The sequence below is a fragment of the Dipodomys spectabilis genome, unplaced genomic scaffold (genome assembly GCF_019054845.1).
Source record: "Dipodomys spectabilis isolate Male_0828 unplaced genomic scaffold, ASM1905484v1 ptg000004l, whole genome shotgun sequence".
In the NCBI taxonomy this organism is placed as follows: domain Eukaryota; kingdom Metazoa; phylum Chordata; class Mammalia; order Rodentia; family Heteromyidae; genus Dipodomys; species Dipodomys spectabilis.
In genome coordinates this window covers 522501-546599 of record NW_024870681.1, presented here as the reverse complement: position 1 = coordinate 546599, position 24099 = coordinate 522501, and the positions used below count along the sequence as shown (strand labels likewise).

Genomic DNA, 24099 nt, shown 5'->3' with positions numbered 1-24099 from the left:
CCCACATCTGTGCAGGTGACCATGGGAGAGTCCAGTGGGACAAGCCCCCAGGAGGTATGCCTTCCCTCCTCCTCCCAGTACAGGCCCTTGGCAGGGTGGAAGGTCCCAGAGCAGGGCCTGTTTATGTCAAGGTCTGCCTCCTGATTGGATGGGTGGCCTTGATGTGGGCAGGTCAGAGAGAGCACAGGATGGGAGGTGGCTGCTTGAGTGGAGAAGAGACAGGACCTGCCGGAGGGCAGCATTCCTGGTACTAGAGGCATCCAGCCACCTGAGGGAGGGAGAGCTCTGCAGCATCCATGGGTAGGCCAGGGGATTCCATACTGCCAGCTCTCCCCCTAATAGGCTTCTTCCCCTTGTGTCCTTGGGATGAGGAGGGTGGATGGATGGGGGGATGGGGCAAATCCAACCCCTCACCTTTCTGAGGGTTTGTTCTACAAAGCTCAGGACATGGGTATTTTAATAGGTTGGGTGGCTACTGGCTGGAATGTATCCTTGACATAAAATTCCCCAGGGCAGCCAGAGACTCCTTTAGTGGATTAGTGAGCTCCATGGCATTATGGAGACATTTTTAGCTTATAGAAGAGTTGTAAGGCACTTGCATGCAAAACTCAGAGATCATAATTGGGCAAAGAGCACCTGTTGAGAGTGTTTTGTTTTGTTTTCCAGTTGAGGGGCTTGAACTCAGGGCCTGGGCATTGTCTCTGAGCTTTTTTGCTCAAATCTAGTGCTCTACTACCTTGAACCATAGTTTCAGTTTTCTGGTGATATTTGGAGATAAGAGACTCATGGATTCTCCTGCCCAGGCTGGCTTTGAACTGCAGTCCTCAGAGCTCAGCCTCCTGAGTAGCGAGGTGTGAGCCACCAGTGCCTGGTTTTATTTTTTGTTTGTTGAAGCTGTGCTAGAACTGGCACCCAGGGCCTTGTACATGTGAGGTAAGCATTACTACTGAACTCTATCCCTAGCCTAGCACCTGTTGACTCTGGAGTGCTGGGTTGCCTATGTACCCAGATGGCCAGGATACAGGTTCGGGATTGTAGAGACGCACATGGCACACATGGCAGCCACATCAGAGACACCAGATTCAATAGGGTCATGGGAAAAATACCCACTGTTTACTGCAGGGCCCTTGGCCCTTAGATCCAGTCCTGGGAGCCAAACTGAGATGAGATCAGAGCTTTTGTAGGCTATGAACCCATTTCCCCCCACCCACTTCATTTGTTTTCCTTACTTCCCTCCCCCTACCCTTCCCCAGTAGGAACAGAGCTTTGTGAGAGTTGGAGTTGATCACTGCCTGAGAATTGCATCAGCCCCGCCTGGCAGGCTGGAGCAGGAGCCTGTTGCTATGGTGATTGCCAGGCTTCCAACCAGTGAGGAGGATGAGGTAGTCACAAGGTGTGGTTTTCTCACCTTGTGATGCTGTCATGTGATAGGCACCAGGGTCTGGTGGGCCTACATTCCCAGCCCTCCATGGATGTACCATCTGCTTCGGTAGGCATGATGGGCCCACTCCCACAGCTATGTAGGCAGTGACCAGATTGGATGTGTGTGACCAAATTTCACAGGTGGCTTGATGCAGGGACCCCCTGCCTGGTCCTTCTGCCTGATTCTGGGGTATGGGTGAGGTGGGGATTTGACCAAGTGATCCAGATTCTGGGGAAAGAAAAGGGATCCAGACACACCCCTTCTCCCAGAACAGAAGGCTGCCGTAAATCCCAGCTGATAAAACCTGCCAAAACTGTCTTGTGATTTTTTTTTCTTTCTTAGCCACCTGACAGAGCACATCATCTTTACTAAAGATAACAGACTGCTTGCCTAAGCCAGCATGAATATCTCTTCTCTCATCTTTTGTCTTCAACTGGAAAGGAAAGGAGGTGTAGATCTGTCTTCTAGATGCACGGAGCACCTGTGCTGTATTACAGTAGACTCTGTCCATCTCTCCTCTCCTCCTTCCCTTTTCTTCTCCTCCTCTTCTCCCCTCCTGAGTAGGTAATGCTGTTCTTGTTTTACAGAATTTAAGAGTTAAGTGATTTGCCTAGAATCCCAATCACAGGGCTCTGTGCCTTGTCTTTTGTTTTTTTGTTGTGTTTTTTTTCTGTAGAGGTCCCCAGAATCTTGAATTTTCAGGGTATCAGATAAAGAAGCACACCACTGAGCTGAGTATGGGAGTGCTTGCCTGTAATTCCAGCACTGAGGAGGATCAAGCAGGAATATTAGGAGTACACAGCCAGCTTGGGCTACATTGGACTGTCTCAAAAAAGAAAAAACCCAAAACAGCAAGAAAAAAGAAACACTATCCATCCTGTGATGGAAACCCATGTCAGTTTCTCCACAGGGAAAGCCCCTATGTTTATGGGCTGAAGAGTGGACAGAGGCTATTTCTGATGAGACGTGTGAGGGCATGAACAGTGGCGCCTGTGGATGGAGGAAACTTGAAGAGTGGTTAGTGAGGTCAGGTCAGGACACTGACAAAGCTGGACTTGGCAGTTGAGAATTTTTGCCTGGAACCCTCTAGGGATTAGGACTAATTGTCAAATGAGTTCCCAGCAGAGAGGAGTTCAGTGAAATAGTGCTATAGAAACCAAGGAGAAACAGCTCTCTGTGAGAGCCATGGTCATGTCTGTCTTGCTGAGCTCTCAGAGTATAGTAGTAGTAGAAGATGCTCGTGTAAGTTTATCAGAGACGCTACTCCTTTCAAAGCACAGAGATGTTGTAAGTTTGGGTGTCATTATTATTGTTTTGACAACCAGAGGCATAGAGAGGTTATTGTGATTTGCCCAAGGTCACACAGCAGGTAAAAGCTAGAGCCTGGAATGCCTTCCCGAGTGTGTGTGTGTGTGTGTGTGTGTGTGTGTGTGTGTGTGTGTGTGTGTACGTGTACACACACACACACATGCATCAACAGCTGGCAGTGGAGGGAGGACTCACAGCCTTGTGTTGATAGCTTTGCTCTGTGCATCCCTTGGGAGAATGGAAGGATTGTATACTTGGGTGGATTGTCCAATCCTGTGAAAGGGTCCTGGGCTTCCAGATCTAGGCTCAATGTGGAGGGCAGCCTCAGAGAGAGCAGACAGTGAAAGTGGGGAGCACAGACGTCTGAGTGTCCTGCCCACACAGTGTACAGCTGCTTGTAACCCCTGAGAAGATACCACCACGTTAGCTTTCCTCCTAATAGTAGTGTCAATAATAATAGTAACAACAGTAATATCAATGGTAATCTTTAACAGCCAGTCACATTACTTATTTAATTAACTGTTATGGAAGTACTATGAGATCTTGAATGTTATTATTATCCTTATCTTAGAAATGACTAACACTGCCAGGTGCCAGTGGCTCACACCTGTAACTCATGCCTGTAATCTTATCTATTCAGGAGGCTGAGATCTGAGGATCATGGTTCAGAGCCAGCCCAGGGAGGAAAGTATGAGACTTTTATCTCCAGTTAACCACCAGAAAACCAAAAGTGGTGCTGTGGATCAGGTGGTAGAGCACTCGCCTTGAGCTGAAGAGTTCAGGAACAGCGCCCAGACCCAGAGTTCAAGCCCATGACTGGCAAAAAAAAGAAATGGGCACAGAGAGTAAGTTGTCCAAGGTCAGACAACTAAAACTGGGATTTGAATTTGGGTTTCCTGGCTCTTAAACCTGTGTACTGTAATCTCTATTTACTATCATCTCTTAGTGCTCCTGGAGGAAGCCACTGGGACTCTGTAGTCCCCTTCTTCCCTCCATTCTTTTTTTTTTTTTTTCCTTCAGGTCAGTCATGGAGGCTGAACTCTGGGCCTGGGTGCAGTCCCTCAGCTCTTCAGCTCAAGACTAGTACAATACCACTTGAGCCACAGCGCCACTTCCAGCTTTTTCTGCTTATGTGGTACTGAGGAATTGAACCCAGGGCTTCATGCATGCAAGGCAAGCACTCTACCACTGAGCCAGCTTCCCAGCCCTCTCTATTTATTTTTCCTAGGAGACTAGTATATACCTATTTACTTGCCCATATGTGCCATGAGTAAGATGTGGCTTCTGACATCAGCTAGGCCCTGGAATTTTCAGGCACCATGCATGCCCTTCTCTATGCTTATGCCCAAGTGCCTTGGTCTGGAAGGCACAGAGATGGTTGATCTATTCCTGCTCCAGGTGAAGCCTGCTGGTCTACCACTAAAGATAGCACTTGGGATGGGGCAGGAGCCGCCAGCCCAGAAGCTTGTGTAGTTATGAGGGCCAAATAGAGACATCTCACTTTTCACCATGTCTGGCCCTGAGCTTGGTCCTGGAGGAGGCTGCCTTCTCAGTCCCATGGGAAGTATGACTGGCATCTCTCGCTGCCAGTTGGGAGGGTGGAATAGTGCAGGTCCCAGTGGAGGACTCAGGAGGTGGCAGAAGGGTAGAGCAGAGCCAGCATAAAAGCCTGAAGGAGTTTGCTTCTTGCAGTGACCCCTGGGCCATTCTGCATTCCACCCTATCCTCCCAAGATATGGCCATTGGCATCAATCAGATATAGGAACAGGCTGGACTCCAGAGGGGACACAGGTACTGTCTGATAGGAGAATGGAGTATTGGAATTGGAGCTGACATTTGCCTGGCAGCCCTAGCCTAGGGCTGAGCCAGGCTTGTCTTATGCCAGGAAGTTGAGAACCAAACAGGAAAAGCTTTGGGGGTGGGGGAGGATGGAACCTGCTTTTGTAATTCAAGTGACTCTAAATCCTTGACAAGGTGTCTGTCTCTGATACTGCACTTTCATTATCTACTTCATGTGTTATATGTATATAATACATATACATATATATGTGTGTGTGTGTATATATATATACTATACATATACAGAGAGAGAGAGAGAGAGAGAATGTATGAGCCAGGTATAATCCTAGCTACTCAGGAGGTAGAAATCAGAAAGTCTTGGTTTGAGGCCAGTTCAAGCAAAAACTTCATGAGGTAACATCCCCCCACCCCCGTCACCCCCCTCATTAAAAAGCTGAGCATGGTGCTGTTTGTCATCTTATCTACATAGTATGAATAAATAGGATTGTGGTTCAGGTTGTCCTAGTTAAACTCTTAGAAAAAGGACTAAAACAAAAAAGTCTGGAGATGTAGCTCAAGTGGTGAACTGCCTGCAAGTACAAGGCCCTGCGTTCAAGCCTCAGTGCTGCCAAAACAAATATTTTTTAAATTGTGATAAAGTACACAGAACATAAAATCTGCCATCATAATCATTTCAAGTGTACAGTTTGGTGGCCTTATGTATATTTACATAATGTATAACCACTCTCACTACCCATCCCGAATTCCTACCTTACAAAGTTGAAACTGCAGTCATTAAGTAGCTCTCTCCCAGTTCCTCCTTCCCCAGCCCCTGGCAAGCAGCAAGTTGCCTGGTTTGCATAAATTTGATTAATCAAATTTGAATAGGCAAATGGAATAGTGCACTATTTGTTTTTCTGTGACTGGCTTATTTTACTTAACACTGTGTCCTCGGGGGTCACTTACAGAATGTGTCACAGTTCTCTTTGCTGTAGGTAGAGCTGTATTTTTGTTTATTCCATCACCTACCAATGGACACAGGTTGCTTCTTCTTTTAGACTACTGTGAATAATACTGTTGTCAACATGATATTTTCTTGTACCTTGGGACCAGGGTTTGAACTCAGGACGTCATGCTTGTTTAGCTGGTATGCTACTACCTGAGACATGCTTACAGCCCTGCTTTTTGCTAGCCATTTTGGAGATGGAATCTCAAGGCCTTTTCTGCCTAGGCTGGCTCCAAACCAAAATCTTCGAGATTCCAGGCTCCTGAGCAGCTAAGATTACAGGTGTGAACCACTAATGCCTAGTTTTTGGGCTTACCTTGCACATCAGTAATAGGCTGTCTTTGGAGTTTAATCTGCCTGGTCCATGGACTGGGCTTGGGAAAGTGGGTAGATTACCATATTGAAAGGAAGGGCTTGGTCCTTCGGTGGCCAGCCTCTGCCAAACACTGAGTTGTTGGAGTTCCTGGACCGAACTTACTTGTGGGAAGAGATTCCAGGTTTCTTTCCCCACAGCCCCCAGAAGAGGGTGCTGGGTTCCTGCTTCTTTCCTGAACAGAATGGTGGCTCTTGCTTACTGAAAGGTATCATGGGCCATGCTAGGAGAAGGGCATCAGCAGGTATTGGGAAACCCATGTGGAGCTTCTTCAAGACTAAATTTGGCCAGCTGCCCATCCCTAGAAGAATTGAACAGGAGGGTGGTAGGGTCTGCTGCTTATGCTATAGAACCAAATCAATCCTGAAATCCCTATAAATTAACATAAGCCAGGTTGCTTCTTGCTCATCCATCCAGCGCAACTCAACATAACATACCTGTTTATGAGTAAGTAAGGGGCCTGTGCTCTATGTGCTCACACAGGGACCCTGCCTGCTGGAGACTCCCTAATCAGGGATCCATGACCCCCACGATCTCTGAAACAAGGGTGAGGGAAGAAGAATTGTGTGTGGTTTTTCTCTGCCTCAGTCAGGAAATGATACCTGTCACATTCACTTATGTGAATGGCCAGAACAGATCCCATGCCCCTGTCCAATGGCAGAGTAGCCAAAAAGAATAGTCCCTAAGACATCCATGAGAGGAGAGTGGGATATTGTTGACTCTGCTGGGGCCAATCAATTATGTGGAGGAAGGGGTGGAAGGCAGGGCTCACATGGATTCTGGCCTTGGTGGCAGCCTATCTTCATGGCTGCTTTAAGATGATTTCTGACCCCTCTGGACTTTCCATTACTTGTCTGTTCTCTAAACTGTCCCTGTTCCTCAGTGCTAGATTAAGAGTCATTTTAATTTTTCATGAATACCCTAAGGACTCATGAAACCATATAAAGGAAAGGGATCTGCAAAGGGAAGGCCATCCCTGGCAGACTGAAAGTTGTCATCATAATGGTCCTTTGATTTCCCCAATTCGTCTCCTGCCTGAGCTCCCTTTTGTGGCTTTGGGGGCTGGGCTGAGAGGCATTTTCCAATGGGAAGAGGCCAGGAAGAGCCAAGCCCTTAATCATATCAGTCCAGATTTATTACTTGTTATCAGTTCTTGAGAAGGTTCAGAGGGGATGCTGTTAACTCCAACAGGGTGAGCACTCCTGGAGGATTTGTCAGAGTGACCTCCTGGCCCCCTAGGTCCTAAATGACTGAATTGCTTGTTATGGGAAGAGATTGGAGGGATTTTTATGAGATGGTGTCATCTGGTCAGCAGTTTCTGAGTATGTGCTGTGAGCAACACTATGCTGATTGCCACAAATAAACACATGTGTAAGGGGCCCATTCTGGCTCTATAGCCTCCTGCCACCTAGTGGGGAAACTTCTGCATGCCAGTGCCCATTGGACAAAGCTTGACTCTCTAAAGAATTTGTTAACTGTTATTATTAGATTTGTTCTAATTGACCAAATGCTTTATTGTTTGCAAAATGCCTCTTTTGAGCTGGCACTGGTAGCTTACACCTGTAATCCTAGCTACTCAGGGGGCTGAGAGCTGAGGAGTGTAGTTCAAAGCCAGCCTGATCTAGAAAGTCCATGAGATTCCTATCCCCAACTAACCAACCAAAAAAGCTAGAAGTGGTACTGGGCCTCAAGTGGTAGAACACCAACCTTGAGCAAAAAAACTAAAGGACAATGCTCAGGCCCTGAGTTCAAGTCCTAGTACTGGCTTCCTGCCCACCCCCCCCCAAAAAAAATGCCTCTTGCTTTGCGGCTTTCATGGTTCTTCTGAGCTGCTCTGTTCAATGGCAGGGCATCTCATTTTACAGATGAGTAAGTGGAGGCTCCATGAGAACAAAAAATTTGTCAGGAGTAGCATAGAGCTGGAATCAGGACCAAATCTGTCTGACTCTTAGTCTGGCCCTGCTCTCACTCAGTCCTATTGATTGAAAATAGGATTCTGAGATAGGCTGGGCTGGGTGGGATGGGGGGTGTGTGTGTCTGTTTCTGTTACCACATCTGGTATGTGATATGGGAGGAGATGTTTGTTGAGTGAACTCTCCCTCCATTATGGAAGGTTATCTGGCTATTCTACAGCAGCAGCCCCTTGGATCCTATGGGTATGTCATGGCCTTTCCTCTAGACACTAGGAATTTTAGGTCTCTCTGCTTTGGTGAGAGGTTATGTCAAGTGTGAAAAGAAAATAGATTTGGTCCGAAGAGCAGGCTTTAAGTTGGGGCTCAGTTGTTTATTAGCCTTGCATGACACCTAGAAATCTCTTTGGGCCTCAGTTCCCCTCATATGTAATGGGGAAGAGTAATAGCTACTCTGACAAACCTCCCTGAGTTGGGAGGATGAAATGAGATCTCGGCTGTGGTTTGCTGTCTACTCTGAGACACAGTACAGCAGTCAGCATTTCTATTTATCCCTCAGAGCCTGGAGACTGGTGAGGATTGCTCTCCCTTCTAACAACCCAATGGAATCACTCTGTCCTCAGTCCCCTTACTTCTGCCTTTGTTCCTCATGTCCACCACCTGAAATTTCTTTGTTTCAGGCTTTGGAGCCCAGGGCTTTTCCAAGCAACTGTGATCTCTGCCTCCCTTCCTTCCCTAAGGGATCCTGGAGGTGGATGATCACAGTGCTGTCTCCATGGCAACCAGAGAGGCCTTGCCGCACCCCTGCGGGGTGGGGGATGCTTGCGTCTGTTCTCAGCAGTGGGGGTGGAACCAAAGCTGACAACTCCAGTGACATTGGCTAGATCTCTATGATTGAGCTGCCCCTGTGTCTTTGCCCCAGTGTCTAGCTGCTCCTGGGGTGGGTCAGTACCCAGAGCCAACTGAGCTAAAGACCTGAAAAGGAAAGGGGCCATCCTGTACTAAGCAGCCTACTGCCAGCTGAGCCCAAGGGACCTGAAATAAATAAGCCAGGGCTGTCCTCCCTGCTTACCTGCCTGCACTGTATGATCAGAGTGAAAACCTTTCTATCCTCCTCCTCTTTTTTACCCAGGCACATGCACAGTCCTTCTAGACTTGGTTCAAGCCTTGCCTCTTAACGCAGCCTACCATATACTCAGGAATCAATCTCAGGCTGCCTGATGGTTGCATAGGGCTGTTTCAGCACCTGACTGCTTGCTCAGCATGAGGCATGATGAACTGCCTTCTTCTTCTTCTACTTTTTTTTTTTTTTTTTGGCCAGTCCTGGGGCTTGAATTCAGGGCCTGGACACTGTCCCTGAGCTTCTTTTGCTCAAGGCTAGCACCCTACCACTTGAGGCACAGCGCCACTTCTGGCTTTTTTTTATGTGGTACTGAGGAATGGAACCCAGGACTTCATGTATGCTAGGCAAGCACTCTACCACTAAGCCACATTCCCAGCCCCTGAAATGCCTTCTTGCCTACTTGCTTTCAGGCAGTACCTATCACATAGAGAACACTCTCTATTGGCCCTGCTTTCAAGAGAAATGGTCCTGCCCAGCTCCAACTCTGCCCTGAGACTTCTCTGACTTTTCTTTGGAAACCCTCCCTCTTTTGCTATTTCCCTCCTCACTGTCCAGTTGCACACTCCCCTTGCTGATGAACTTGCTTCCTCTGATTCCTCACTGGTTGGCAATATTCCTATCTCTCACATCTAAATAGTCTGGAAATGACTAGGGGAAAGCCAGGTTCTTCACTATCCAGTGCCTGTGTTATGATGCTCACCCCAGCTGGACATAAACCATTCTTTCAGTCAGTCAATGGGTTGGTCAACAAATACTCATTGACTATTCACATGCGTATATGCTGGGGGATGCTACATTAAACAATGGACAAGAAATCTATGCCTTTCTGGACTTTACCTTCTAGTCCAGAGGAGACAATAAGCAATAGAATAACACCTGAGTAAATGATCTAACATTTTAGAAAGTGCCATGGGTAGTGCTTTGGGGAAAATATATAGCAGAGTAAGCAAGTATGTGTATAATCCCAGCTATGCAGGAGAGTATGTAATCTCAGTTATTCAAGAGGTAGAAATAACCACTTCAGGCAAAAGCATGAGACCTTATCTAAAACAAAGTAAAAAAGGCCTAGGGGTATGGCTCAAGTGATAGAGCATTTGCCTAGCAAGTATGAGGCCCTAGTTTAAACACCTGTACCACCTAATATAAATAAATCATTGGGACCAGCTGGGGGAGGTGTAACTCTGTTGATAGAACACTTATCTACCATGCCCAAGGCCCCGAGTTCCACCCCCAGCATCACACAGAAAGAAATGTAAAGGAGGATGTATTGTAAGAAGCAAAAATATGGATCAGGAAGGTATTTGATTTGTCCAGGGAAACTTTATGTCTCTTGGACCAGGTGGTAGGGGTGGAGATGAGGAAGAACTGGGTGCTGGATATAGAGTGCCCACAGATGCTTTATAGAATGTATAGGTAGAGCCAATAGTCATCTCTGAAGGACTGGATATGGAATGTGAGAACGAGAGGGCTCAAAGATGTCCCTGAGCCACTGGCAGGAGAGGGATGCCACTAGCTGAGTGGGGAGGCTGTTGTGGGGCAGGTCTGGGGCAGTTAGGTTAGATGTGTTACATTGAAGTAACAGATAATGAAATTGAGTGACAGTTGTATCAGCAAGTCTGGGATTCGGGAGAGATGTGGGCTAAAAAAGTGTATATTTTAAGAGTTGTCAGCATGTAGTTGGTATTTAAAACCAGGAGACTGGGTGAGACTGAGAGAGCAAGAGAAGATGGAGAAGTCAAGCTCTCATCCTTAGGGTGGCCCAGCCAAAAAAATAGTGAGTAGGAAGTACACCAAGAGCACCTTCCAGCCTTTCTTGGATGCTGTGATTGAGAATTGAGAGTTTGGTCATGCATTGACCTAGAAGACTTGAGAGGGTCTCACCTCACTTTTGGGTATTAGATGTGAGGTAAATGGTACTTATCTGTTGTTTCACTGGGTCCTGACTTTGTCATTCCCTAGAGCTCTGGGTTAGAGGCAGGCACTGATTCTGAATGATGCTGACTTTTGGTTTTGGCCCATACTCTTATGTTCTCATTGTATAGTTCCCAGACCGGGAGATACTTCTGCTATTGTTCAGTGCAATAGATGATAATGACCTTAGCATTGTAGGTTATTGTGTCTGATAGACCAAACCTGCTCCTACCATCCCAAAGAGCAACAAAGCTGTTAGTTCCCTGACTTGGCATCATCAGGCTTCCAGACCTGCATCTTCAAAACAGACACTTGTCCAAATGTAGACCTGTCTTACATTATTTCAGGGTCTGTTCCTAGAAACCTGGTCCCAATTTCTGTCCATAGTGTCCTCAGTCATCCAAACCCAGAGGATATCCTTCTTGACTATTTTCCTTTTGTTCTAATCTAGTCTCTTTTCCATTCCCACTGCTGCAACCCCTGACAGCCCTCAGACTACTTGCTTCATTCAAAATTATCCTGTCTATCTTGGTTGCCTTGAATTTCTTAAAGCCACTCTGCTCTTTTGGCCTTAGAGGTTCCCACTTGCCGAGCAGAACTCTCTGTGGAACATCTGGACCCTTCACAGTCTGACCCCCTGGACTTGAGGTTCATCTGTCACTCATCAGTGCCCTGAACAAAGCTGTCCTGCCCTGGTCCTGCACATTCAGACTCTCAGCAAGTGGACCTTTTCCTCCTCTATTCCTCTTCTGTACTGGTTATTACTTTCATTCTCGAGCTCCCTTTGAAGCAGTTCACCCCTTGTTCTGTCTGTCTGTCAGTCTGTCTGTCTGTCTGTCTGTCTGTCTGTCTCTGTCTCTGTCTCTCTCTGTCTCTCTCTGTCTGTCTGTCTCTCTGTCTCTGTCTCTGTCTGTCTGTCTCTGTCTCTGTCTCTCTCTGTCTCTCTCTCGCGCGGTTCTATATATATTTAACAGTAGATCCTGGTATCAGTCAGCCTTTGTTCAATCTGGTTGTCCATTTAGCCTTTGGGCAACTAGCTTCTTATATCTTTATTTTCTTGTTTATAAAGGAGAATCATAATAGTACAACTTACTTGGTTTTTAACTTTTCTCTTTTTTTCCAGTGCTAGGATTGAACCCAGAGCTTCATGTGTACTAGGCAATCACTTTTCCACTTGAGCCATGCCCCTAGCCCAGTTAAAATTATTGTGTGTCTGTGTGTGCGTGTGCATGCGTGCACATGCACATGGGTGCCCGTGTTAGGGCTTGAACTCAGTGCCTCACTCTCTGGCACAAGGCTAGTACTCTACTACTTGAACCATACATCCACTTCTGTCTTTTTGCTGGTTAATTGGAGATGAGTCTCACAGAGTTTCCTGTCTGTGCTAGACTTGAAGCATAATCCTCAGATCTCAGCTTCCTGAGGAGCTAGGATTACAGGAGTGAGCCATCAGTGCCTGGCTTAAAATTCTTAAAACCCTTTTCAAGTATACCAATCTTAAACATATGGCTGAATGAACATTTACATATGTCTGTTTGTGTAACCAGCACCCAGATCACAATGTGCAACCTTCCCATCACCCCATAAAGTTCCCTCATTACCCTCCCACTCAACACACCACCTCCCCTTCCCATCTCCAGCCCTGAACTTCTCTTACCATCCGTTGGTTTTGCCTGTTCTTAGACTTTGCATGAACAGAGTTCCAAGGTATTCACTTTCTCACGTTAGGCTTTTTGTCTTCTGCATAATGTTTGTAAGATTCATCCATCAGTTCTTGCCCATGGAGGAAATGAAGTAGCACCCAGTCCAGTGTCTACACAGAGTCACAGTGACAGTGCATGGGACAGACTATGGGAGATCCTTGAGCAGGAACAGGTCTCTGAAGATGGTTGCTGCTTGTTGGGTGGGATTGCTGGTCAGGCCTGGGCTTCCCTATCTATGCTCTTCCCCCATCCCATGTCTTGTCATCAGTTCCTAAGAAAAAGGTAAATTTATGCCCTTCCTGCTGAAAGAGCAGAGCCATTACATATTCAGAATTTAACTTAACCCATACCTGCAGGGTTTTGGAGTGTCAGGAAGGGGTAGGAAGGAAACCAGACTTTCCATCAGTGTTTCTCTTGTAGGGTGTGGGGGGAGAGAGGTCTCAGTATGGACTCTTGGCTGTGTCTACTCTTAGAGCCAAACTCCTCAGGGGAAGGTTGTAAGCAGCTTGACCTCCTGGGTATTGCTTCTTCTCTTGGTACCCAGAAGGGGTTAAGGTGATCGGAATGAGGGCCAGTCATAAAGCCAGTGACTCTGTACCTCTCCCAGTAAGTTCTCTACACTTCCCAGAAAGAGTATGGTTGGAAGCCCCCTGGATGTCCCACCACAGTGTGGCTCCCTGGAGGACACAGGCTTCATAATTGACCCCTATATTCACCTGTGTTCTCTTAGCTTAGTGACTCCTAAGAAATGTAGAAATCCCAGGATTCTGCTGCAGAGGAACTATCTAGAGATAGCAATGTTGAACAATACCTGGGCCACAGTGAACTGTATTCGGTAGAGCCCTGAGTCCTGCCCAGCTCTTTGCCTGGCTCAGTTTGTGCCCAACTCCCCAGCACTGTCACCTCACCCTCCTGCTCACTCGGTGTTCCAGCCACACTGGCTATTTATAGTCCCGTTCAGGGGCCCTGCTGTTGCAACACTTGGTGCCATTGCCAAGCTTCCTCTCGTTGCCTAGAACTCTACTCCCTTCCCCCGCCCGCTTGGCAAGCGCCCACACATCTTTCAAAGTTCAATTAATAATATTAACAATAGCAACTAAGGTTTATTGGGTGCTTACTATGTGCTAAGTGTTTTGTATATGTAGTCCAGTTGGACAACAGTGCTATGGGCTCTCTCCTTTTCTCATCCCCCTTATGCATTTATTCATTTAGCTTGTGTCCTGTTGGTGACTGTCAAGTGATAAGGGAGTTTGAGAAGGGATGAGGCATGGATTGAAACCTAAGTCACTTGGCCTCCGAGTCTTCACTCTTAAGACAGTGATGAACCATTTCCCAAGCTCTTCCAGCCATCCCTAACTCCCACTTATTCCTTCTTTTCTGCCTCTCTGTGCTTGAAAAGTTTTATTGCTTATCCAACTGTCTTCCTCTACTGGGATGTGATGGTATCACTTAGAAATATGTTCATTTTTTTATTTTTTTGGTCGGTCATGGGGCTTGAACTTGTCCTGGGCGCTGTCCCTGAGCCCTTCTGCTTAAGGCACCACAATGCCACTTCCTGTTTTCTGATGGTTAACTGGAAATAAGCGTCTCACACACTTTCCTGCCTGGGCTGGCTTTGAACCATGATCCTTAGATCTCAGCCTCCTGAGTAGCTAGGATTACAGGCATGAGCCACCAGCGCCTGGCTTAAATGTGTTCATTTTTAAGTAGGAGAAAAACTCAATTTTTAGGATAGACACACACAAAAAAATGAGGTTATGTTTCGAGTGTGGTTTTGGTAGCTCAGCCACATAAGGGAACTGTCTCTTGTTTATTTTTGACCTTTTTCCTCTTGTCAGCAATATGGGCACTGTAGCTCCAGTTCAAGGCAAGAAGTCTACCTCCCTCCCACTTCTTTTGGTGCTGGTTCTGGGGCTTGAACTCAGGGTCTGGGTGCTATCCTGAGCTGCTTCCCCCCTTCCCCCCCACCCAAGACTAACACTCTACCATTTAAGCCACAGCTTCACTTCTGGCTTTTTGATAGTTAGTTGGAGATAAGAATCTCATAGGCTTTCCTGCTCAGGCTGGCTTCGACTATGATGCTCAGATCTCAGCCTCTTAAGAAATTAGGATTATAGGCTTGAACCACTGGCCTGCCTAAGAAATCTCTTTTTAATCATCAAAGTAACCATCTTGCCAGCTACTCACTTGAATCTCATTGGCTACATTGATGTTAAATGGCTGCTCTTAGTTAGTGGAGAGGCAGAAAAATGTGGATATATTTTAGGGGACAAATCAAGATGCTGTAAGCAGGGAAGAACGGAGGATATAGATATTGGATAAAAGACAGCAGTGTCTGTTACTATCCTGGGAAGCAGAAATAATGAACTGATTTATTTTAAATTTCCAGGATCTGAATGTCCTATAATGGTTTTTTGTTTTGTTTTGTTTTGTTTGTTTTTGTTTTTGTCAATCTCGGGGCGTAAACTCTGGGCAGGGTGCTGTCCATCAGCTCTTCAGCTCAAGGCTAGTGCTCTACCACTTGAACCACAGCACCACTTCCAGCTTTTTCTACTTATGTGGTGCTGAGGAATTGAACCCAGGGCTTCATGCATGCAAGGCAAGCACTCTACCACTGAGCCACCTTCCCAGCCCCTGTAATCAGTTTTTTATCTTTCTTTGCTTGCTTGCTTTTAATTATTGTTGGTATTTGTTATTATTATTTGGAGATAGGGTCTCACTATGAAGTTTTGAACACACTATCTTCCTGCCTTAGCCTCCTGATGTGTGTGTGTGTGTGTGTGCATGTGTGTGTATGTGCGTGTGTGTGTGTGTGTGCGTGTGCACAAGCGCGCACGCACGCGCGTACCTGTATGTGCTTACTTGCACATCATTACTATGGCTTAAGCTCAGGCCCTGGGCACTGTCTTTTAGCTTTTTTTTTGCTCAAGACTGGTGTTCTATCATTTAAGACACACCTCTACTTTTGGATTTTTGGTGCTTAATTGGAGATGAGTTGCTTGCAGACTTTACTACCTAGGTTGGCTTTGCCCTGGTATTCTCAGATCTTAGCCGCCTGAGTAGGATTACAGGTGTGAGCCATTAGTTCTAAGTATTCTTTGAAGCATGTACACAAACCTTTCTGTTTTCTCACATATATGCTGGTACTGTATATTGCTACTACAACTTCATTCATATAGTTTTAGGTGGCTGCATATGAGTTCATCATGCGGATATGCCATAATTCACTCAACCAGTTCCCTATAATTAATCATTCAGGTTATTGTTAATATTTCACAATCATAAACAGCCCTATGAATAATCTTGTGACTTTATTTTAATTTATAATTAATATCTTGGGACACAGTTTTAGATCATGCTATATTAGAAGCTGTACTAATCGTTTAAATAGGGATACAGGTGGACCCATTGCAACAATGAGATGTACAAGTCGTTATGTTGAAAAATGAACTTTACAACTTTGTCTGGGGGGCAGGTGGGGGGGGTAGAAGATGGGAAGGGATGGGAAGGGGAAACAAAGGAGGAGGCAAAAAAAAAAAAGAAGCTGTACTAGCTATCAGAGCTTGAATACCAGTTACCAAATTAGCTCTAGAAAAGCTTTGTTAGTCGGACGCATCCTCCAGGAGTTTGAAAGGTGCCTATTCCGTAATACCTCTGTTTTTGTTTTTTGTTTTTTTCATGCTGGTGATCAGAGTCATGGCCTGGCCCGGAATCAGAGTCCTACCACACAGCCACTAATTCAGGTCATGTTACTCATTTCATTTATGTTTTGTTTTGTTTTGTTTTTTTTCCAGTCCTGCAGTTTGAATTCACTGCCTGTTCAGGGCACTGTTTCTGAGCCTTTTTTTTTTTTTTTTTGCATGAGGCTGGTGTTCTACCACTTGAGCCTCAGCTTCACTTCTAGCTTCTTGGTGGTTAATTGTAGATGAGAGTCTCACAGATTTCCTCCCTAGGTTGACTTCAAGCTGTGGTCTTCAGATCTCATCCTCTTGCATAGCTAGGATTACAGGTTTGAGCCACTGGCACTGAGCTAAGGGTTACAATCCTACAAGAGAGGTTACAAGTACAATGCTTCTTGGGTGATGTCACCATTTCCTTTGCTCTCCCTTCCTATCCTTACCCTCAGTTATATAGTTTATTTTTATATAATATACATTGAATATATGATGACTACATTTATTTACCCTTCTGTCCACCCCTCCATTCATATGTTTCTTTCCCCCACCTACCCCTCAAAACATGATTCTACTTTCTGGTGTTCATTTTGTTGAACAGTATATTAGTTGTTTGGAAGAGTTATGTCTTTCTATTCCTCTCCTAAGCATACCCTCCTTTAGTCAGTTTGTGTGTAAATGAACCCTGGATATGTTATCGTGCATAGTTGTATTTTAGATCTAGCCTCCACATATGAGAGAAAACATGTACCAATTGTTTCTCTCAGCCTAGCTCGCCCTGTTATTCTTGAACCCTTGCTGATTTGATAGGAAAATTGGAACAGAGAAGTTGTTTGCATTTTCTGTGATTATAAGAGTAACATTTTAAAGTATATGAACTTTGACCATTTGTAGTTCTCTTTTTAATTTTGTCTTCATTTCCATTGGTCATTTAGAAAATGGATATTCCTGTTTCCTTCTTTGGTTTGCAAAAAGTGCCTGTGTTTTCAGTTGTTTCCATATGACCAGCATTGTATTTGAAGCCAAATTGGGTTTCACTGAATGGACAAGGGATGAGGAGAATGTTCTAAGCACTAGAACCATACTGGTAAAGGTCCTGAGGGGTGTGTTGGGTGTGTGCTTGTATGTGTATTTGTGTGTGTGGTGTGGGGGATAATATTCATTTCTTAGGGCTGCTACAAATTGCCACAGAATTGATAACTTAAAAAAAATTCTCAGCCGGGCACCAGTGGCTCATACCTGTAATCCTAGCTACTCAAGAGGCTGAGATCTGAGGATCATGGTTTGAAGCCAGCCCTGGTAGGAAAGTCCATGAGTCTCTTATTGCCAATTAATCACAGAAAAAACTGGAAGAGATGTTGTAGCTCAAGTGGTAGGGTACTAACCTTGAGCAAAATGGAGCTCAGGGTCAGTACCCAAACCCAGAGTTGGAACTTCCAGTCTGACACACACACACGCACACACACACACACAAACACACAAACTCATACTCTGAAGGCCACAAGTATAGTATCAAGGTTGTTGAGTTGGATGGTTCTCCCAGGAGAATTCTTACCTATCCCTCCCAGCTTTTCCTGGCTGCAGGCACTCCTGGCCAGTGCTAGCATCACTCCAGTCTTCACCTCTCTGATCTAGGCCTCCTCCCCTCCCATTGTCTAATGAGCACAGTTACAGGATTGAGCCCCTCCCCTCCCCCACCGCCCCGTCCCCCAACACACACACCAACCTAGGGATTCTTAACTTGATCACACTGTGAAGACTTTTTTCTCAAATAAGGTCATATTTGCAGGAATCCCAGTATAACATTTGGACATATATTTGGGGGGACCACTTATAAACCCACTAGAAAAACCTAGGAGAAGTCTGGTACTAGAGGGCAGTGAAATAAATGGGAACTGTTGAATTTTGAACAGGGAGAGATGTGATCAGGATTAAAGACTAGCTGCTAGACTAGCTGCTGGGGAAGAGTGAGTTGGAATCATCTTTGTAAGAGTTGGGGAAAATGGGAGGCAATGGGGACCTTTCAGGAGGCAGGAAATGAGAGGAAAGAAGTGGAGGAATATGGAAAGACCCCCTAGGTTTTCTATTTGAATGATCTGGCTTTTTTTTTTTTTTTGTCGGTCATGGGACTTGATCTCTGGGCCTGGTTGCTGTCCCTGAGCTCTTCAGCTCAAGGCTAATACTCTACCACTTGAGATACTTCTGGTTTTCTAGTGGTTTATTGGAGATAAGAGTTTCACAGACTTTCCTATCTGGGCTGGCTTTGAACCGTGATCCTCAGATCTTAGCCCCCTGAGTAGCTAGGATTATAGATGTAAGCCGCTGGTGCTTGACTTGATCTTGCATTTTAACTGCAGGAAAAGGTTAGGTTTGAGGGTGGGGTAGCAGGGGATAGGTCCAGGAAACAATTGGAGACAGACTTGCAGCCCAGACCTCTCCCTGGAGTGTACATAAAACTTGGGAGGGGAAGCCAAGGAGTGGTGACAGAAGCCAGTTTTTTTTTTAAATCAAAACATCCAACGTGGAGAAAAGTTGAAAGAACTACACAGAGAAGCTCCAGTTAGCTACTATGTCAAGTCTATAATTATCATTTTCCTACAGTTTGATTTTACGTCTATCCATCCCTGTTCCGTGTTCTTTTTTTATATATTTCATAGTTGCTGACATCAGCATGCTTCAGCATGTCATTAACTAGAGTTCAGTAGGTAGTGACTGCACAAATCTCTACTGTGTCAGTTGATCAACTGTGATGAACATATTCACCTGTGTGCTCCAAATTCTTGTCAAAATACAGAACACTCTGTCAGCCCAGAAAGTTCCCTGTGCCCGCTATAGTCAGCTCCTATCTTCCCCCTGTCCCCAGAGGCAACCACTGTACATTTTTATTTTCTTTTTCTTTATTTTAATTTAGAATTTCATATGAGTGAAAGTATACCCACGTTCTTTCCCTTGGGGTAATATTGCTGAGAGTCATGTGTTTTTCTTGTTATATGATAGCATATTGTAAGAATCTATAAAGAATACCTATTTTTAAGAAGTGGGCAATGAAAAATCTCACCAAGAGATTAGAAAGGAACAATAAAAAGGGTAGGAACAACCTAAGAATGGCCACAAATAGAGTTGTGGCTCAAATGGTAGAGCACTAGTCTTGAACAAAAGCTTGAGCTCAAGCCCAAAGACTGGCATTAAAAAGAGGGGGAGGGGCTGGGAAGGTGGCTCAGTGGTAGAGTGCTTGCCTCGAATGCATGAGGCCCTGAGTTCAATTCCTCAGCACCACATAAACAGAAAAAACTGGAAGTGGCGCTGTGGCTCAAGTGGTAGAGCACTAGCCTTGAGCTGAAGAGCTGAGGGACAGAGCTCAGACCCAGAGTGCAAGCCCCCATGATGGGGGGGGGGAGTAAAAAAAAAAAAAACAACCCTAAGTGGTTTAGATACCATCGTTTTGTTGTTGTTGTTATTTATTTCTTACTTACTATCTTATGTGTGTTTGTGTGTTGGTACAAGGTTTGAACTCAGGGCCTTGGCACTATTTCCTTAGTTTTTTCACCCAAGGTTGTTGAATACCACTTGAATCACAACTCCACTTCTGACATTTTTGGTGGTTAATTTGAGGTAAGAGTCTCAGAATGGCTGCCTGGGTTGGCTTTGAACCTGGCTTCTCAAGTCTCAACCTCCTGAGTAGCTTGTATTTCAGGTGTTAGCCACCAGTGACCAGCAGCAATACCCCTCACCCCCCCCTCCCTCCCAGAGGAAGACCATCCCAGAGTGAGAATGCCACCAGTGGGTTACATTCCTAGCATTCCTTCTCTTCAATAGGATTACTACAGCTTTGGCTATCCCACCTGTGTTGAAAACTGGCAACTGGAGGAGGAATAGTAAAGACGAGGGGATGGAGTTGTATATGTTTTAATAGTCTTCATCAAAGTCCCATGTATGCCCACCTAACATATCCTTGGCAAGGTCTTAGCCACATGTCACATACCACTAGGAAAAGTCTTTACCCACTAGGCACACTACCACTCCAAGTACAATGGAACTTCTGTTACCACAAAGGGAATTGCTGTCAGCAGCTTCATCTGCCGCCTTCTTTTAGAGTACTGGTGTCCAAGCCACGGCCTAAGCACTTTTGTTATCTGTGACCTTCTTAGACTAAATCCCTATGTCTTGAAGGTCTCCATCTGTCCTGGGGCTCCTCCTTCTTAGAGTGTTGCTTTCCCTGGATTTTTCTGGATCCTTTATCCTAGCTCTGGGGAATTCCATGTTCTCCCCCATCCCCACCATGTCCTGGGCCTTGAACTCTGGGCTTGAGCTCTATCCCTAAGCTCCTTTTGTTTAAGGTTAGCATTCTACCACTTGAGCTACAGTACAACTTCTGTGGGTTTTTTTTTTCCTGTGATTAATTGGAGATAAGAGTCTCACATACTTAACCTGCCTGGGCTGGCTTCGAACCATGATCCTCAGATCTCAATCTCCTGAGTAATTAGGATTCCAGGTGTGAGCCCTTGGAGCCTGGTTGGCTCTTGAAATTTTTTTGGAATGAGGACTAACTGCATCTCATCCTGAAGCACTTCCTTGCTCTCCTGTACAATCAGCCTCTGCTATCTGGACCAAGGAAGGGATTTCTTTGGAGTGCGATTCAGAGGGGAAAGGATGGTCCTTGGAAAGTTTGACAAAGGGACCTGGGTGTAGGTGTTTTCTGAGCCCTTAGCCAACTGCCTGAGACTTGGTGACCTTGTCTGTGAACTGGGGACAGTAAAAACATTTCACAAAAGTGTGGCTGGGTTGAGAGGAGCAGGAGACATTGGGGGCCATGGTCCATTCGTCTCTGATGAATTGTGCATGCTGAGGAAAGACTGGCAGAGACATTATGACCATGAGGTAGTAGGGACACCAGGCTGCGTGGGGGAGGTGAGCTAGGCTGCCTTCCTTGTTCCTTCCATGAAGCCTGCCCTTGGGAAATACCTGGAAAGTATGGGCTCTGTTCCCATGACCCCTGGAAACATCAGCCTGCTGGAACCTGAACTGTAGACTGGCCAGGGTCCATCATGGCTCCTGGCTCCAACCTTGGCTTTACAGCCTGAAGCCTCCTGATCAACATGATGTCTCAAGTTCCTCCTATGCCTGCTTCAGGGAGGACCTGCCTGAAAACCAAGCCATCCCTAAGCCAGACTCTGCACATGGCAAGTTGTGTGTCCTTCCTCCTGTCTCAGGGAAATACCAAGTCAGCTTACTTCCTGCTAGCTGTGGACACAGGGCCTCATGGCCTTCAGGGCTAGGAGTCTTTTTCCTGGGTGCATGGGCATGAATGTTTCTTAGAGGCTAGCTTGTCTATCACTAGGATGTCCTGGGAAAAACAGCCTGTATCCCCAGGCAGTCTAATAGGTATCAGTCTAGAGCTCAGGAGCAGAAGTCAGTAGGAACAGGTGCAGCAAGCCTGGGGGAAGCTGTTGGCTGCCAAAGGGCCAGATTGACTGAGTGTGGCCATGGCCAGGCGCCCCACTGACCCGCTGACACCATTCTCAGGCTGTTGGTGGCTCGGCTCATGGGCTGGTGTGTTGTAACAGAGGAGGAGGAGCTGGGGCTCTGGCGGGAAAGTGCAAAGCCCAGACCTGAGATGAATGGTGAATTCCTCTGCTCATTCTTTCTCACCACACCTACTACCTAGAGCTTGCCTGCCTCATGTCGACCTAAGAGGGCTGAGCCCCCATCCGTGGCCACTCAGTTCTTGCCCCAGGATCAAAAGGAGCACCAGGAGGCCATGTGTTATGAGCTGGAAGACATCCTGGAGGAAAGGATGTCTGAAAAAGTCCAGCCAGACTCCTCTACCATACTGGGGATACTCCTAGGCAGGCAAGGCCTATACCTCCCATCTAGAAGGTGCTCAGGTACAGTACCTAGCAATGTGCAAGACAGTCCACCACTGGCCCCAAGGCTGCCTTAAGCCAGGAGGACTGGTACTATTCTCTTTGTGTCCTACCTGGGATGCACTTGGTTCCTGTTGATTTCAAAGCTTGTGCTGTCGGTCCCTGACTGGCGATGACTTAAGAGATTAATGTCCCTTGTTCCAAGTAGTCCCAGCTCAGGAAACTCCTTTAGAACTAGTATCCTGGCAGGGCTCTCTTCATCAGGGTTGTGCCTGGCATGAGCTGGAGGAAGCAGTGGGCCAAATGAGCCTGAGTGGGCAGTGGGAGGTTCCTCACAGTACTGCAGGAGAGACCCCCACCAGCAGGGTGTGATACTGGGGCCTTTATGAGGCTGTTCCTGTAGCCATTTTCAGTGCAGAGCCCTGAGGTCCTGCCCTGTCCCCTGTTGGTCTGGCCTGCTGTCCCCAGCAGGGGGTATCTGAGTGGGCACTGGAGTCTGAGTGTTGACAGCACAGAGGGGGTTAACATAGCCTGACTTCCTGCTGCCTTCCTTCCCTCCTTCCCTAAAGGAACCCAGCTTTGGAATTATAGACACACACAAGTGCAGCTTTTGAGGAGTCTGTTGCTTACCAGGTCCCTGTGAGGCCTGAGCACTGCCTCTCGCCTACGCCTGCCTGCCTAGGCTCTGTCCTGCACTTAGGGCCTCATACGGAGAGATGAGGGACCCCCCCATGGGGACCTTTTTCCCCACCTCCCACCCCCAAACCAGCCCTAGGTTCCCCCTCCCCCAGTGGGACTGGGCTAAGTGTACAAATGGTACCCAAGGAGGAGGGGCCGAGGGAGTGACATGGCTTGGCCCACCCCCACCTCCTTATTCCCTATAAAAAGCAAAATGGTGACTCAGAGAGGAGAGTTGGAAGCGTCCTGCCTCCCGATCCCACTGTTAATTTTTAGACGTGGAATTAGGCAGTAGGCAAAGGAAACAGCAGCTCCAAGTACTCGACTGGCTGACATGCTATTAGGCGGGTGGTGACAGCCCAGCCGCTCCTCCCAGGCTCCCAGCAAGCAGCCTCTGACCGGAGTGAACAGAGCACTCAGAGCTGTGCCTGCTGGAGCTCTCAGCCCCTCCTTGGGCCTGACCTGCACAATCCCTGCCCCAGCCAGGAGTGCATGGTGTTGCCAGGGCCATGGCAGCTGGGGGCCGCCGCCGGCGCCCACTGCGCTACCAGTCCCTGGCAGCCCTGGTGGAGGACTCTCAGTGGCCTTTCTTATTCCTTGTCTCAGACTTCAGCTACGGAGCCGACGACTACGACGCAGAGGGGCATGAGGAGCAGAAGGGGCCCCCTGAGGGCTCGGAGACCATGCCGTACATCGATGAGTCACCCACCATGTCACCCCAGCTCAGCGCTCGCAGCCAAGGCGGTGGGGACAGCATCTCTCCCACCCCACCTGAGGGGCTGGCACCTGGGGTAGGTACACCTGCTTTTCTTTCTGGAGGGGGGGTGATAAGACAGCGTGGGCAATATGGGCTGGAGTCTCCTTAGGAAGGTGGGGGGGTGGACAGAATGGGGGGAGGGTGGGCCTGCCTGCTTTTGGTACCCTTGTCATCTGCATCTGTCCTGGGTCCCACCTGCTGCTCTCTGCTGCCCACACCTGTCTCCCCTGTGCCAGCTGTCTGTTCCAATGCCTCTTGGACACCCTCACTCCTTTTGCAGGGGAGATGGGGAAATTCTCCCTAGCAGTCCTTCCTTAGTAGAATGAAGATAGGGCTCTGGAGGGCCCAGACTCTTCTAAGTGTACTCAGGCTGTACATGGTTCCATAGGTGGCCCATGCCTGGTGCGTGTGCCCAAGGCTGGCTCTCCATGCTCCCTGTAGTGTCCCTCAGCCCTGTTCTTTTCTCGCAGGAAGAGAATAAACCCTGGAGTAGAGTGAGCAGTCCTCCTCCCTTGTTAGCAGAAGTTGGAGCTTTTCTCTCAAGTGAAACATTTTAATAAGGATTATGAAGTGTGCTCCATCATCTGAGA

General features: G+C 46.9%; 1 protein-coding gene across 4 annotated transcripts in view; it reads left to right on the top strand.

Moving 5' to 3' along the window:
* Positions 1-24099, top strand: part of Abr (ABR activator of RhoGEF and GTPase) — a 207944-nt gene that overhangs the window by 81150 nt on the left and 102695 nt on the right. For 3 of the 4 annotated variants that reach the window (XM_042691544.1, XM_042691552.1, XM_042691568.1), the window contains exon 2: positions 23359-23543. In XM_042691544.1, the coding sequence (XP_042547478.1) occupies positions 23359-23543 (185 nt within the window). Of the gene's footprint in view, positions 1-23261; positions 23544-24099 lie in introns of those variants that run through there. The other variant, XM_042691561.1, reaches the window with a different exon arrangement.